The sequence below is a fragment of the Fundulus heteroclitus genome, chromosome 8, assembly GCF_011125445.2.
Source record: "Fundulus heteroclitus isolate FHET01 chromosome 8, MU-UCD_Fhet_4.1, whole genome shotgun sequence".
Lineage (NCBI taxonomy): Eukaryota > Metazoa > Chordata > Actinopteri > Cyprinodontiformes > Fundulidae > Fundulus > Fundulus heteroclitus.
Genome location: NC_046368.1, coordinates 17,642,678 through 17,658,401, shown reverse-complemented (window position 1 = coordinate 17,658,401; position 15,724 = coordinate 17,642,678). Strand labels below are relative to the sequence as shown.

At 36.4% G+C, this 15,724-nt stretch overlaps 1 protein-coding gene across 1 annotated transcript in view; it reads left to right on the top strand.

Moving 5' to 3' along the window:
* Window positions 1–14,485, top strand: part of eng (endoglin) — a 49,295-nt gene extending 34,810 nt beyond the window's left edge. Inside the window, exons 6-14 of the mRNA XM_036140220.1 lie at window positions 79–244; window positions 338–440; window positions 692–893; window positions 1,018–1,184; window positions 3,376–3,606; window positions 5,644–5,707; window positions 12,393–12,503; window positions 13,365–13,412; window positions 13,509–14,485. Coding sequence (XP_035996113.1) covers window positions 79–244; window positions 338–440; window positions 692–893; window positions 1,018–1,184; window positions 3,376–3,606; window positions 5,644–5,707; window positions 12,393–12,503; window positions 13,365–13,412; window positions 13,509–13,630 — 1,214 coding nt within the window. The 3' untranslated portion in view covers window positions 13,631–14,485. The remainder of the gene's footprint in view (window positions 1–78; window positions 245–337; window positions 441–691; window positions 894–1,017; window positions 1,185–3,375; window positions 3,607–5,643; window positions 5,708–12,392; window positions 12,504–13,364; window positions 13,413–13,508) is intronic.
* Window positions 14,486–15,724: the final 1,239 nt, after the last annotated feature.

The window sequence follows — 15,724 nt, the reverse complement described above, 5'->3', positions numbered from 1 at the left end:
CAGTGGAGTGTAATTTCCTTCAATGATCGCTGTTGAATTTCAATTTATTTATTTATTTACTTTTGCTTTGTTCTATAGGAACCAACCCAGGATCTTCGAATTGTGTACTTGACAATGAAGATATCTCACAGAAGACCTTTCTGAAGATTGAAATAGTTTCAAATGTGATCAAATCCTGCACCCCAAACCCACAGAGCAATGATGAGATTCATGTCATAAACATCCCAGAACATTCTGCTGTTCGGTAACCATGATATTTTTAATGAACATGATTATTTCTTAGTTTTGGGCAAATTGTGTTTTTTTTTACAATACTCTTTTTTTTTTTGTATGGCAGCAATGTGTCCCTGCTTGTTAAAACGCAGAACACTTCTCTGTTCATGAGAGGCCCCCAGGGCACTGTATGGACCTTCCTCAGGACAAGCACTTTGAGGTTTGGCGTAAGTTTCCATGTAACTTGTATTACTTTAAGAAAAGACCAACACAGATGTTATGTGTAATGTAATTTATTACTAGTAAAAAGTTGTGTCTCTTTGAGACAAGTCGGCACTCTACACGACCGAAAAACAATCAAATTGTTTGTGCTGGTGGATTTTTTTCCCCTTGTTTACTGAAATTCTTATTATTCAGCGCCTGCAAGACATTATTCTATTAATAATTATTATTTTAAATCTGCCTTCTTTTCCTATAGTCTAACAACATCATCCAATTATCCGTGAACCAAACTAGGTTTGAAATACCATATACTAGTACACTGAAAGGTGACAAGGCTGAGGATGTGCAGAAAATGGCTTTGGAATACTTTAGAGTCAGTTACTTCACAAGCTACAATGAAATACAACACAATGGACCAACCATATTCCTGGTGATTGGAAAACAACACAGTTTAACAGGTACAACTTCTAGTTTGTTTTATTTATCAGAGCAAAATAAACTTTTAAAGAATGCAGAAAGCAGATGCGCAAAGCTAGGAACAATTGATAGACATCGTAAATGTTGCTTTTGTTTCGTTTTTAGAAACATCTCCTACAGCCATAGCAGGCGTGGAAAAAAACACGATTCCTATAACAACTGATGCCCCGAATCAGATGCCTCTGATGATGGAGCTGTATACCTCCCCAGACTATCGCTTACCCTTAGACCCTCAAACCAGAGTGCATACTAACAAGAGGATATATGCAGAGGTAAGAATCCATTTGCGACTTTTCTGACTACTCGAAACACATTATTTGGCAAGCCACATTTACCCATGCATACCATGTTTTATTTTTCTATGTCATTTGCCTTTGCCTTTTATAAATACACTCACACATCAAGCAAAACATCAGGAATATCTGCATGGATTTCCAAGCTGTTAAACGAAGCACCAACCTAATTGTTTAGCCCTAGAATTTGATAATTTAAAAAAAAAAAACGGTCATTGAAAAGCATTAGAATGTGACATGGCCCTCTGCTGGACATCGCTCCACATGATGTCACAGCAGGTTGTGACTTTGTAACAGCTGAGCAACTCACCACATAAAATGTCCAGTTGTGTATGTTACGCAATTTCCCCTGTTTCCCCTCCTACATATTTTCTTTGCTTTGGTCCTTTTAAAAGTTTTGCATCAGGAAACTGATTTTAGTGTCAGACAAAGATAACCTCTATAAATACAAAACACAGTTTTCAAATGATGTTATTTATAAAAATAAAAAAAATCCAAACTAACCTGGCCCTGTGTGGAAAAAGCAATTGCCATTCTTCTTAAACAATGTATTAACTGTGAATAAGATGATATTGTTGGTTAAGCACCACTAGTCATATTCGGCTGGATTACTGCTAGACTTGCATAATCAAGATCTAACAGATGATAAACAAAGTCATGAACATCTAATAGCCTGTGAAGGGTTTCAAAGCCATTTCGGGCTTTTGGACTGTAGTGAGCCACAGTGATTTCCACAAATGGAGAAGACATGGGACAGAGGTGAATTTTACCTGAAGTGGCCAGCATACCAAAATTACTTTAAGAGTGTATCGAGGACTCCTCCAGAACATCCCAAAAGAACATGTCTAAAGCACTCTGGACCACTTAGCTCAGTTATGGTCAGTGTTCATGATCCAACAGTAAGAAAGAGTCTGGGGGAAAATGGCACCCATTGGAGAGCTCTGTGTCGAAAACCCCTGCTGACTTAAAAGAACACAAAGCAAAACTGGCCCTTGTAATCTGACAATGACCCAAAACAGACCAGTAAATCCACCAAGGACCAGCGAAGAATAAAGACATGAAAAGTCCTGGGCCTACTCAAAGCCCAGATCTCAATCACACTGAGATTTTTGATATCATTTCTATATTGATTAAAATAAGGTACATTTTTGTTGTTTAGGTGTGTGTACATCAAATTTCTAAAAAGAAAAAATAATAGTATAAGACATCAATATGCACTTTCTATGTAACATAATATTTAATTGGGTGTACTATTGCTTTTCACATGACTAAAGCTCTCTTTAAAAAACACTACATACAATGCTATTGTATTTGTGTAAATATTTGTCTTTTCTTTTCAAATTATAAAGTGATTCTTCGCTGGTGTATCTGTAATGTGTCAATGAGCCTGCTCATCATTACAATGCTGGTAAATTCTTGAACACAATAGTTAGTGAATCACACTGGTAGAAAAATTGGTGCTGAAAAAGTGAACATGAGATCTGTTTTGACGGTAAAATGGTGGTGGGACCAACCATTAGCCGTCAGCTATTGATAGATAAGATAAGATGCTTTTATTTGACATTATACATACAAGGTACATACAACAAAATTTTGTAGATCAGATGGAGGTTTAGCCTGAACCAGAATGTCTTTAGTGGTAGGGGAAACCGAAATTCCCGGCGGTCAGTTGCCATTGCTAATCATGTGCTAGAACTATTTACTGAGGAGGTCTCTAAGAACCAAGTATAAGCAACACCACTGGTATGCATGTTAAATTATATGTACAACTTAAGCAGTCAGAAATATACCATTACTGGTCCCCACCTGAAGCCAGCCAGAAAAGACTATACCCAACAGGCATACAATAACAGTTTAACAATAGGTATGACAACTCTGTGTCACTATAGATATGTTCTTAATGGCAGCAGATACATTTCTACATATTCATATGAAAACCAAAAGATAGTTGTTGGTTTTCTGTTAGCAGGTTCACCTACAATCAAATGAGACCAACTGGGTATGGCAAAGACTTGCTTGAGATTACCTACTGATTATTCTTTAGGTAGACAACAGACAACAGTTTTGTTGGCAGCATTAAAAACACCTCAATCCTCTGTTGTCCATGCGACTGGATGTTGTGTTGCTTCCCTGCAGTTTATTTTGCTTCTTCTCTTTCTTTTCCTATCAGATATCTGGAAACACTTTAGGGGGCATGGTGTTGACCCTCAAGGTGATTAGCTGCACGGTGTGCTCCAAGACCTCATGTTCTGTGAAGAAAGAACTCCCATTTATTTCAGAGACTTGCTCTGTAGACTCCTGTCACAACAACGCTCGACTCAGCTTCTCCTTGGATGAGCTGCAAGAGGCAACCTCCACCACGTGGGAACTAGAATGCTCTGTTAACCTCTGCCACATAGAGGTGGGTATTTTACAGCTGTTTATGGACTCCAATAAACACATTTCTAGATGATTTAATTGATTTCCCTCTCAACACAGTGGAGCCTGCGAGTCTGCACATCATTCATGATTATCAAATTAAATATTTGAGAAAATATGACCTAATAATTTAGACTCTTAGTTTCACTTTAGCGATATTTACATCTAAAGTGTTTGGCATATTCTATGTATAATATATAGAACTCTTTTTAGTGCCTCAAATATTATTGAAAATATTAACATAACCATGAATGTTCATTTTTTTCATACTTTGAGGAAAATACTTCACAGGCAACCTTTGCCTGAAGCGTGGAACCTATGGAAATCACTGGTGGATTCTTCTTTTATTTGCTTTGCCTTTTTATTTATTTTTTTACAGCTTCAGTATTCTGCTATGTCTTTCTGGGTCTTTTTGCTTTTTAAGTTTGCAAATGAAATGCAGAAAATATAAGGCTGAAATATTGAGGTAGTTGCTGCAAAATTATCTACTTTGTTTCCTTTAATATCATCCCTAGTTTGCTTTTACAGTTTGTCTAGGGTCATTGTCCAAGCAGGATGAAGTGCTGTCCAATCACATTTTGCAGCACATGCCTGAATCCGGGCTGACAGTAAATCACTATGCACACACCAGGATGTCTCTGGTTTCTGTCATATCATCAATAAGTACTAACTAAGCTGCTGTTTCTGGCCGCCATGTCATCACAATGACTCCATTTTTTTCTGTTTTTTTTTTGGGCGGGGGGCTGATATTACTTCCTTCAGATTATGACCCATTCTCATTAAAAAAGATTATGAGCCCTTCTAAATAGTATCTATCTTTTTCTAATTGTTCTAGCCATTCTTGAACCAGAATGACATTAAATGAATTTTATTCCAACAAAGATTTTCATCAGATGTTTTTAGTCTCAAGGCTGATGAATGTTTCATTTCTTATACTGACCATCTGTGTTTTACCTTATAAATGACTTAATCAGGGTCAGACTTGCATGTTGAGACTGGAGAGTAAGAGGAGAGACTGGAGAGTAGAAATGTGCCGATTAAAATTTTATTCACTGATTTCTAATCCATGGTTTTTGTAAAACCTTTTCCAGCCCAGATACTGTAGATTTTAGCAGATTCAGATTTTTAGAAGACATAACCGATACGATATATTAACGTATAAGAAACACCCTGAAAATGTTATTTTTTTTTAAATCCAGCCTTTCTTCTTTGAAACTCATTATTTATTTTAATAGAATAGGCCACATGTGTGAAAGAGGTGGTATTGGAAAACAGAGAGTTACTACAGAATGCAAATCAGAAAAAAATAAGATTTCCAAAATGGTTAATATTATTAACTCAAGTATTTTTTTAACAGACTGAGACTGAAAGCTCCAAATGTTAAATCGGAGAAAGTTTGTTGTTCATAATTTAGGCTTGCTGTTATCTGCTCTTTATTTAGTCTTTTATAGCCTGAATAAAATGCAGACATGTCTTAACATGTCTTCATACATCTCTGTGCTTCCTCTGACTTTAATTGTACTGAAAATAGCTAACATTGAGGTTAGTCTGGCTGGTCACTGGTTAGTAACAATCCAGTTGACAATCATTTCATTCTGGTCACAAGCTAATTAGCTGACTGAATGGTATTAATGTGATCATGTTTAACATGGAAATAATCTTATGTCTGTCTTGTTCCCTTCCATCCAGTTTTTAAATTTTTGTTTGTTTTGCACAAGACAGTTGATTTGGCCTAATTTCTTTTTAAGAGAGTGATGTTCTAGTGTAATAAAACATCAGTATCTATCTATCTATCTATCTATCTATCTATCTATCTATCTATCTATCTATCTATCTATCTATCTATCTATCTATCTATCTATCTATCTATCTATCTATCTATCTATCTATCTATCTATCTATCTATCTAAACATAATAAACTTATGTACATATGTATACATAATCTAACAACAGATAGTGGGAATATTTTGTGAATCTTGGTCTACTTGGCTCATTTGTTCTTTCTGACATCACCCACAGAGCTGCGTACATGGTGGACAAGTGAGGAAGAATCTGGAGGTTATGCAGTCATGCCAACCAGAGGGTGAGTGAATTTTTATTTCTCTCTCTCAAAATTACCCTGAATTTAACTTTCATAAAATCTTATCTGCAAAGAAAAATGTTTCATAGTTAGATCTCAAACAATGAACTTGTGAAACCCTCAAACAAATAACCGTAACCTTGATATTACCTTTCATGCCTCCAGGACTTACGTGCTAGTGAGCCATTCAGTCAGTGATAGAGTTGTGCTGTCTGCTTTAATTTTCATTTTTATAATTTCTGACAGCACACACTGACTGCTGCCTGGCCAGTTGTCATAGCAGTGAATACAGGATATTCAGTGAAGTCAGCGAGTGATTTTAGGGCAGGGCATCGTCCTTTAGGAAGGTCTGCAGGCTGACCTTGTGGCCACAGTCACACGGAACAACCCTCAGGAGAATGTGTGGCAGGCAGGGATTAAAATCCTTTGTGCTTCCAAAAAGTATTACTATACAGATGAGCTTGGAGCTACTGAAAGACTGATCAACGTATTTCACTAAAAGAGGGAAATAAGTAGAGTTTTTTTTATTTATTACATACATATCTACAGCAGTACAGATGATTAAAAAAGACAGTGAACAGCATGAAATAAAGCTGTTAGAGATGTCATAATTTGGACATTTTATGTCCTAACACAAACAGGTATCTGGTAATAGTCCTATTCCAAAAGAGTCCTATCCCAAAACTTAATTAAAGTTAATAGCATAAATGTCATATTTTTTATTTTAAACTCAATAGCAGTTCAATAAAGTAGTGCTCTACATGTCGTCAGCAATGCAGCTTTTTCACAAATAAAATTCTGGATGTTATCAATCCTGTTTTCCTTTGATTGCTCCTTTTCTTGACTTTTTTTGTCACAACAGAAGTCTCTGTCAGCCTCAATCTGCTTCTTCAACTTGTTTAAGAAGGCGACTATAATGTTCTGATACATCACCCGAAATATGCCCAGCTTTATGATTTGTGTATGAAAACATCTGGCTTTACACAACTGCAACGTGCAATAAAATTCGATCTTGTTCCTCTTCTTTTCACAGTTTTCTTGAGTGCTAGCCTAGCACTATTGTTAGCCTCTCTGTCTACCTTTTGCTGTTTGGGTGAAAATGCTTCGGTCCCATCATTTGATCATCAGCATAATATTGAAACATAGAACAGTTTTGCAAGCGATGCAAAATAAGAAAGGTTGTTATTGTTAAAAAAGAAAAATTGATCTGTGCATGTGTATCTGCATATCTTAAGGAAGTTTCACATCATATCTTGATACCTGTTGTTAACCAACAACAGGTATCAGGAGTCAAGTTTTGTTAGAGATACCCGATAGCGATTAATGGAGCCATTATGTAAGATTAGCTTTAGACCCTCTAAACATGTTATAACTCATTAATTTTGTTTGTAAAAACAATTTCTTACAGTTGTATGCGCCACTTTTTTTGGAAAGTGAAATTTGGATGTTAAATCATTGTGCTGTTGCGAAATTTGGCTTAACTACTCATACATGCTCTGTTATTTCCCGTCTTGTCTCTCAATCTGCTTTGTTACTTAATTTGTCAGTTTAGTTGTCCCTGCAGTCATGAGCCCACATCCCACATTTCCTGCACCTTGTTAAATGTAAAAGAGATCCTAACAGAAGCGACTCAGTGCTGTGTGGGTGTGTAATGTCACACAAGCCCATATTCCAGAATGAACTGAGTAACATCAGCGTCTTTCGACTGCTAACCCCACGTGCCACCGTTCACTTCACACAGATGCACCAGTTTGGCTCCAGACTTGTTGTCTCCGAGGTCATAGGCAGTCAGTCAACCTGGTTATCAAATTTCACTGAACATGTAATATGACTGTATTTCTTTCCAACTTTCTTAGTCTGAAGAGCCCCCATATGGAGTTCAGTTTATTATGAAAAAAGATAGAATAACTATTATAAATAAGCATGACTAGCAGGCAGAATTGTTTTGCAACCTTTTATCAAACTGGACTGAGGCTCTATTCAGCAATCCTTCCTGTTTGCTCGTTTACATACAAGGGGCAGGGAGTCATGGTGCAGGCCTGATATCCCTCCATACCTCCCCACCTGCACTGCAGCTTCTGTTTCCTGCTCCTGTTTATTCAGCTTTGCTGTCAAAGGCTCGCTTATACAAACTAGCGCAGCCATGATTGGACGGTCTCTGAGGAAGGCCTTCTCAAGACGCTGTGATGTTTCTTTTCCATTCATGGTCAAGGAATGTTCCTTTGTAGCTTGACAAGATTGAAGTGCAGTCACTATAAAAGGCCACCAGATGTCACTGTTTCAGTGTCTTGAAAGCAATTCAAGGATGACTATTAGTATTTTTTTATTTGCAGATCAGCAGCTTTAGTCTTTGTGAATGATATACAAATGTTAAATATGCAATATAGAGGGATATAATCTATAAGTGGCTTTGGAGGGAAATTATTATTGGAATAACAATATCTGTTAATGAAGATAAGTAAACATCTGGTGCACTCAAGCTTATGTTCCACACTAGTTTAAATGCACCAAGTGTGTGTCACGTTTCTACGAAAACAGCTGTTTATGTCCCAGGTGTACCCCGTGAAATCTATATCAAGGCAGGTGAGTTGTGTTATATGAATCCTGTTACAAAACTTAGCTTAGCTTGTTCCAGCAGGAAACAGGAGGCGTGCAGAGGCAGGTGAGAGAAACTCATGTGCAGGTGACAATTAGTTTCTTAGAAATGTTCTGGTTGCTTTGGAGAAAATCTCTACTGGCATCACGGCAAGTAGAGAGAGAGAGACAAAAACATCTGTTTGCACACTGCTTCAATTGTTATACAATAATACAGAACAAGCATAGTGTTCCTGCTTTGGTGGAGATTTTTGACAGCTTACATGGTGCTGTTGCCAATTTGAATGTTACAATCGATTCCTCTCAGTCACACACATAAACATATGTTTGTCAAAAGGAGTTCATAGAAATACAAAAGGATTCAAGAACATCCAAGATCTTTTTCTTTTATACAAAAATTAAAGCCATTCATTCATCGTTCATTTATAGAGGTGAAAATGTTAAAGAGGATTTCTGATTGAAGGGCAGCATTTATGTTTGCCTCAAGAGAATACTGCCAGGGTTTCATCATACTGAAATGAACAAAGCTGGAAAGTTGTAATGCCTGTCTAGTGCATATGTTCAAAGGGCTGAGCTGTAGCAACTGTTCTGTATGTTTTCCCTGTTTTTTCCAGTGTACAGCTTGTAGATAGATGTTTTTTTTTTATTTTTCTTTGCAGGGTTATTTTAATGTTTGATGCACTGCTTCCGTTAAATTCTTCTTCATTAACTACTGACTATTTTCACTCCATTAGTTCTATTGTACTCATAAGATCACCTGATTTCCAAAAGGCTTAATCTTAAAGATTAAACTTTCTTTAAAGTTCATTGAAGATGACCATCACCAGTCTTTAAATATAAATAAACAAAACAGCAAATAGTTCCAAATCATGATCTATTCTTTAACAGTTAAAAATTTATTTATATTATTTATTATATAATATTATTTATATTTACTTCTCTCCTTGCATGACTTTGGTCACTGTGGTTTTGAATGCCAAACATTGAGCTATTTAATAATTACGAGGAGTTTAAAGATGTATTTCTAAACCTCTTGACCTGTTCCATATTTTTGAGAAATCACAACAGACTTAAAGTTAGAGTCCGCAAATTTTCTGTAAGTTTCCCCAAGTACCTTTTTGAATAACTGCACATACACAAGACCGTCTTACCTGCTCTTCCGTGCTTCAGGGAAATCGTGTGAAAAAATCTAATCAAATCCACTCTGGTCTTATTTCTTTCTACTGAGGCTTTCCTCTTCTTCTCATAAACTTGTGCACAGTTTTCTTCTTGCAACTTTCAGCCATGTTCAACTGAAGCTAACTGCTAAGCTAACCAGCTGCATAAACACTAGAAGTGCGCATGCGGAGCCAGCAAGCGTCACCTAACACGGAACGAGCACGGGCACTGCCGTTACATGAGCACGTCAGAATGATTGGCATGTCGGACAACCAATAGATGAGGCGATACACCAAGAAATGAGGGCAGGACCAAACCTCTGACACTTCCCTTCCCTTTGGACTGAACGGCAGGGATTAGTCAGAGTTTTACAGGCCTGCAGCTCCCACAGAGATTGATTATTCTAACCTCCTTTTTCTCAATACACAATATATTGACTACTTTCAGGATGAAAAGACCATTTTTACACAGGATAACAAAAAGTGTTTCTGAAGAGGATTGCCAACAAGCACTTTCATGTGTATTGAATGACGGAACAATATCGAGTTATAAATAACTGTAAAGAGCAAGAAAAAGGGTAAATAATTTTTGACAATTTGGCTTGCATTAGTATTTAGCATTGGGGTCTTGAGGCAGAGACCAAAAACGCAACCCAGAGGGGACAGTCCACCTTTTTGTGGTTTAGGACCATGGCCTCCCACAGTGGACAGTCGTTTGCATTGTTGTTGACTTTGAAGTAATCCCTCATACTGAGCATGCATTAAGTGACTGTGGAGAGAAAAACTCCCCTTTAACTGGAGGAAGCCTCCAGCAGAATCTGGCTCAGTATGAACGGCCATCTGCCTAGATTGACTGGGGGTTAGAGAAGACAGAGCAGAGACACAAAAAGCACAGAACCACACATTGATCCAGGAATCCTTTCAATGTTATATGGTAATAGGGGATGATCTGTCTTCCCTGGATGATGTCACAGTTAACAGAACGCCAGACCAGATGTACCTACTATGAAGATAAAATGACAGAGAACAAAAACTTAAAAGTTGAAAAAACAACAAACAATGCAAATTAGAGAACAGTAGGAGAACTCTGCAGAGTGAGAAAAAATAGGCCCTGATGTCCTCTAGTAGCCTAACCCTATAGCAGCATAACTATAGAGATAATTCAGGGTAACCTAAACAACTCTAATTGTAAGCTTTGTCAAAAAGGAAAGTTTTAAGCCTAGTCTTAAAGTAGACAGGGTGTCTGCCTCACGGACCAAAACTGGAAGTTGGTTCCACAGGAGAGGAGCCTGATAGCTAAAGGATTTGCCTCCCATTCTACTTTTAGAGACTCTTGGAACCACCAGCAGACCTGCAGTCTGAGAGCAAAGTGCTCTGTTAGGAACATATGGAACAATCAGATCTCTGATATATGATGGAGATTGATTATTAAGGGCTTTATACGTGAGAAGGATAATTTAAAATTCTATTCTTGATTTAACAGGGAGCCAATGAAGGGAAGCTAAAATAAGAGAAATATGATCCCTCTTGTTAATTTTCATCAGAACTCTTGCTGCAGCATTTGGGATCAGCTGAAGACTTTGAACTGCATTTTGTGGACTTCCTGGTAGTAAAGAATTGAAGTAACAGCCTTGAAGTAACAGATGCATTGACTAGTTATTCAGCGTCACTCCTGACAAAATATTTCTAATTTTGGCAATATTCCAGAGGTGAAAAAATAAAACCTGGAAACCGGTTTATTATGGCATTTAAATGACATGTCTTGGTAAAAAAATAACTAAATTTACTTTATCATCAGAGGCCAATTTAATTTCATCCAGATTAAGTGACTGATTAAGAAGTTTTTTTTTGAGGACTCTGGTCCAAAGATTACAACTTCTGTCTTGTCAGAATTTATGAGCAGGGAATTTAAGGACACCCGGGTTTTGATGTCATCAAGACATGCCTGTTGTCAAAGTAATTAATTTGATTCATCAGGATTTATGGATAAATATAGCTGACCATGACACATCTTTCCTTTCTCTTCAAAATAAAGTGGTGGTTGTGGATGGTTAGAAATTTTCTAAATATTATAACATAATTCAAACAAATAGTACACCAGAGAAAATCAGATTTTGTGTATCTGCTTGGAATTGATATCGTAGCATAATAACGCTTCCATATCGCCTTCCTTTATATCCTTCAACATATAGGACCAATTTTACTTACCTAATCATTGCAAAATATTAAACTGACAGAACAAAGTTTACTTTATGTTAATTTTGGCAAATAGTTTTCTGACCACTCTGAGGCACTCACACAGCATTGGTGCAACATTGGTCTTTTGATGCTTTATCGTGAAAGAAAAAAACTAAAACTAAACAGGGTGGGAACATCATGGAATAGTAATGTATCTGGTCATAACGCAGCGGGACACTGTGAATTCCACCCCATCTATTTCAGTTGTGCGATAAAGAATGGAAGGGTATCAGAAACAAAATGCAGGCTTCCAAGAAGACTTGATTTTTCCACAAAATCCCTTACATTTCTCATGTTTAGACCCATGTAACCAATATTTGCTTAAACAATGTCATACATGACAAGATAGAAAACAGTGTGACAAAGAGCTTTTGAACTCTGGGAAAAGTAAAATTTAAGAATATTTTCTCCTTGTTGAGGGAATCGCATCAGACACAACTTTGCTCGAGCAAAGTTGTAAAGAACAGGATTGCTCTGAAAATATTGATTTAAATTAAATAAATTCTCTGTAGATAACATTTATTGAGAAATGGTACTTCATAAACTGAATAGTCTTTTAAAATGCTATGCCAGTACAGCTTATCTGCGTTACCAAGCTGTATGTTTACAGCTGCATTTCATGGACTTGAGAATTTGTCATCCAGTTTAACATTCAGTTGCTGTTGTTTAACTAAAAGTTTGTTTTGCTTGCATTTCAGACCAGCCATGCTTTGATTTTGGCCTGTCAGGTGTTCTTGGGATTGCTTTTGGAGGGTTCCTGATTGGCGTGTTACTTATTGGAGCACTGTGGTTTATCAAGATTAAGACAGGTAAATGCATTTTCTCTTTTGTTGTTTACTAATTATAAACTGAACAAAAAAGATCACATGTGCTGACCATAAAAGGTTTACTATATCAGTCTCCTACCATGAATCAATAAATACTTACCTTTCAAAACAAGACCCTAAAAAAGCTGGTGCATGTTTTTTTTATCTACAGCGGATTAAATTAATTTGAATAATGTCTTATTCATTATTCTAAATGTCTTAATGTCTACCAGTTTTTGTCAAAGAATAAATATAAAAAATCCATCACGCAGTTGCTGCTCACATGAATACTGCTGGCAGAGTCCTGTCTAATACCTTGAAAATGGATCATATCACACCAGCCAGTCCTTACATTAATGCACCAGTTTCTTGTTTGTAAAAAAGATACATTTTAAATCTGAGGCACTGAATGGTCTTATGTCTGAACCCATTTCAGGGTTTCTTGTCTGGTTTGAACCATGTAGACAGTCAGTCATCAGAAACCTGTTCACTCAGTGTTCCCAGGACTGGAACAATACAAGTGAAACATAACTTAGTTTCTGCGCTCCTCATCTCTGGAACAAACTGAAAGGAAAACCTAAGATTTTCAGAAATCATTGGCTCCTTTAAAGCTGGACTGACAGCAATATGATTTACTGCACCGTTAGAGATGAAAAAATAATAATATGAATTACTTTTATCATGACATAACTATTTATTTGATTCAATATTTGTCAACGTTTCTTCTTTTAACACGATGCTTGAGTTTCATTGTTGTTCTCTTTATTGATTTCTTCTCTTTAATGGATATTGTGTTTCTACTTGTCAAATGACCCAACCGGTTTAATGACCAGATTTAACATGGTCTCTTTGCGTTTAACTCAGGGTACCCAGCTGGACTGGACATGGGGTCAACTGCTGCCAGTTGTCCTGGTAAGAAATGCATCTATGCTGCAAGGTTTTCTTATTCTTTACATGTGACTTTGCTTGTGGTCAGGTTCTTATCAGCCTGTGTCCTCTTTTCTTCAGGATGTGCCTGTTTAAGAGCAAAGCGACAGCTTGTTTCGTCCAACCCATCACCGTCCGAGAATAGCAGTGCAAACGCAAGCATCGGAAGCACCCAAAGCACACCGACCAGCAGCATGGTGTGAGATCATTGTGGGTTACACTAGCAAGGACACCATCCCTTCTATGTCATCCTGATGGGTTTTGAGCTTTTTGTTGCATCAGTCCTTAAAAACAAAACATTTCTCCATACCCTGCTCTGTTTAACTTGTTGTTTAAGAACCACAGCTGATAATATTTGACATACTATGTCTAAAATGGATCTGAGGGTTTGTAGTTAGATGTGGAAAAGGATGAAGGACGGGTAACCATAGTTTTAATATTAGCTTTCCATGCTTTCCTTTGCAGCCTCTCTGTAAATTCAAATTCCTCAGACAGGATGCTACAGAGGCCAAGAAAAAAAGGAGAATTGAACTCCCAGCAACAGGAAAAACAAACCATATCCCCCTGAGAGCTAACAGGAAATTCATCACATTCTTTCCAATGGATTGTGCTTGCGTGATGGGGGCACAATAATAGTTATCCAGGAGACAAACTGGTCCAAAGACATCTTTGAAAAACAGATGAAAAGATTTTTTTTTTTTTTTTTACAATTATTTAAGAAACAAAACATGTTAGGTTTTGAACTAGGTCAGTCCAGAGAAATTCTTCAACAACACCATGGGGGCTGAAGTACTGTGTGTTGGCATTTCCAAATAAACAATGGAATACTTCCTTTTATGATGTTTGATTAATTTGGAGTTCAAGGATCATGGTTTCATATCTACCTCTTATTGAGTAGAAGTCTGGAGCTAAGGTAAAACCTAAAACTAGATTTCTCTAGTGAAGTTATTGTTTTTTCATCCTTTTTAATATACTGTAATTTCTTTCTATCTAACCTTTCACCCTGACGTGACCCTGTGGGTCACTTGTAGCTGCCAAAATAAAAACTTATGATGCCATTGTCTCGTTATCCAGTGGATAAAAAAGTGTCTTCATATTGTTTTTCCCTCACCTCAGATTAGATTTGATGTTCTACACTTACTAGTAATTTAACAAAACTATCAAAGTTCTCACGGAAGAAGTAATTTAACATGAACTATCATTGATTTTTTTATTTTATTTACATGAGCTATGAATGCATCACTATTTTAATGCAGGGTGGCACTTTTTAAGGTGTGTTCCTGTTTTCAGTGCTGAGTGATATAGTATATTTGTAAGAATTTGCCAAATTACTGCACTTAGATTTCCAGGCATCCTACTTTTACATGTTAGTAATTTGCACTCATCCAGCTTTGTCTGCCAGGTGGCCTTTCCTCCCATAGAGTGTTAATGTTAAATTTCAGTACTTCTCCTTTGCACAAAATCCATTCTCAGCAGTGACACCAGTTCTTCACCATTCCCTAATAATTTGTTGTACACGTTATATGTCTGTGGAACAGACCTTTATATGTTGAATTGAAGTCTTATAACAGGATTTACATTAAACCGTTAACCTTGTAGATTTATTTTTACTGTACAGATTTAAAGACCAAGAATTTATACTTATAATAACGCCCTCATATACATTTTGCATTTATTCAGACTATAGCCAGTCCACAAGTGTCCTTCCTGTTTTGTAAGAATTATGGAGTTACATTTTTCTTTAGACTTTTATGCATCATTCAAAGTTTACTTTGAAAACTGACACAACCTTGATATGGGTTTTGTTAATCTGCCATTCCTGTAGACCAATTTTCTGTCCTATTTAAATGTTCAACATTTTTCAAGGACCAACACTCACATTTACTATAGGTTTTTGGTTCCACAGGTTCTCCTTTTTGTTACAATGTAGATTATTTTAGGGGGATACAGAAGAGCAGACGAGGCATTCTATAGTGAAAATACTGAATATTAATTGATAATCCCAGTTAATTAGCATTTCTAAAACTGAAGGGCAGAATAGTATATATATATATATATATATATATATATATATATATATATATATATATATATATATATATATATATATATATAAGTCAGATTTGATATATATATATATATATATATATATATACTGTATATATGCTTTTCAGGAAAATTATTGAATGTATCTTTTAATCCCCTATTTAAGTCACCTCTGAAAACAGACCATTCAGATTTTATAGCATAATTAATATTAACATTTTTATGTCCCCTTTGTATATGTATTGTCACAT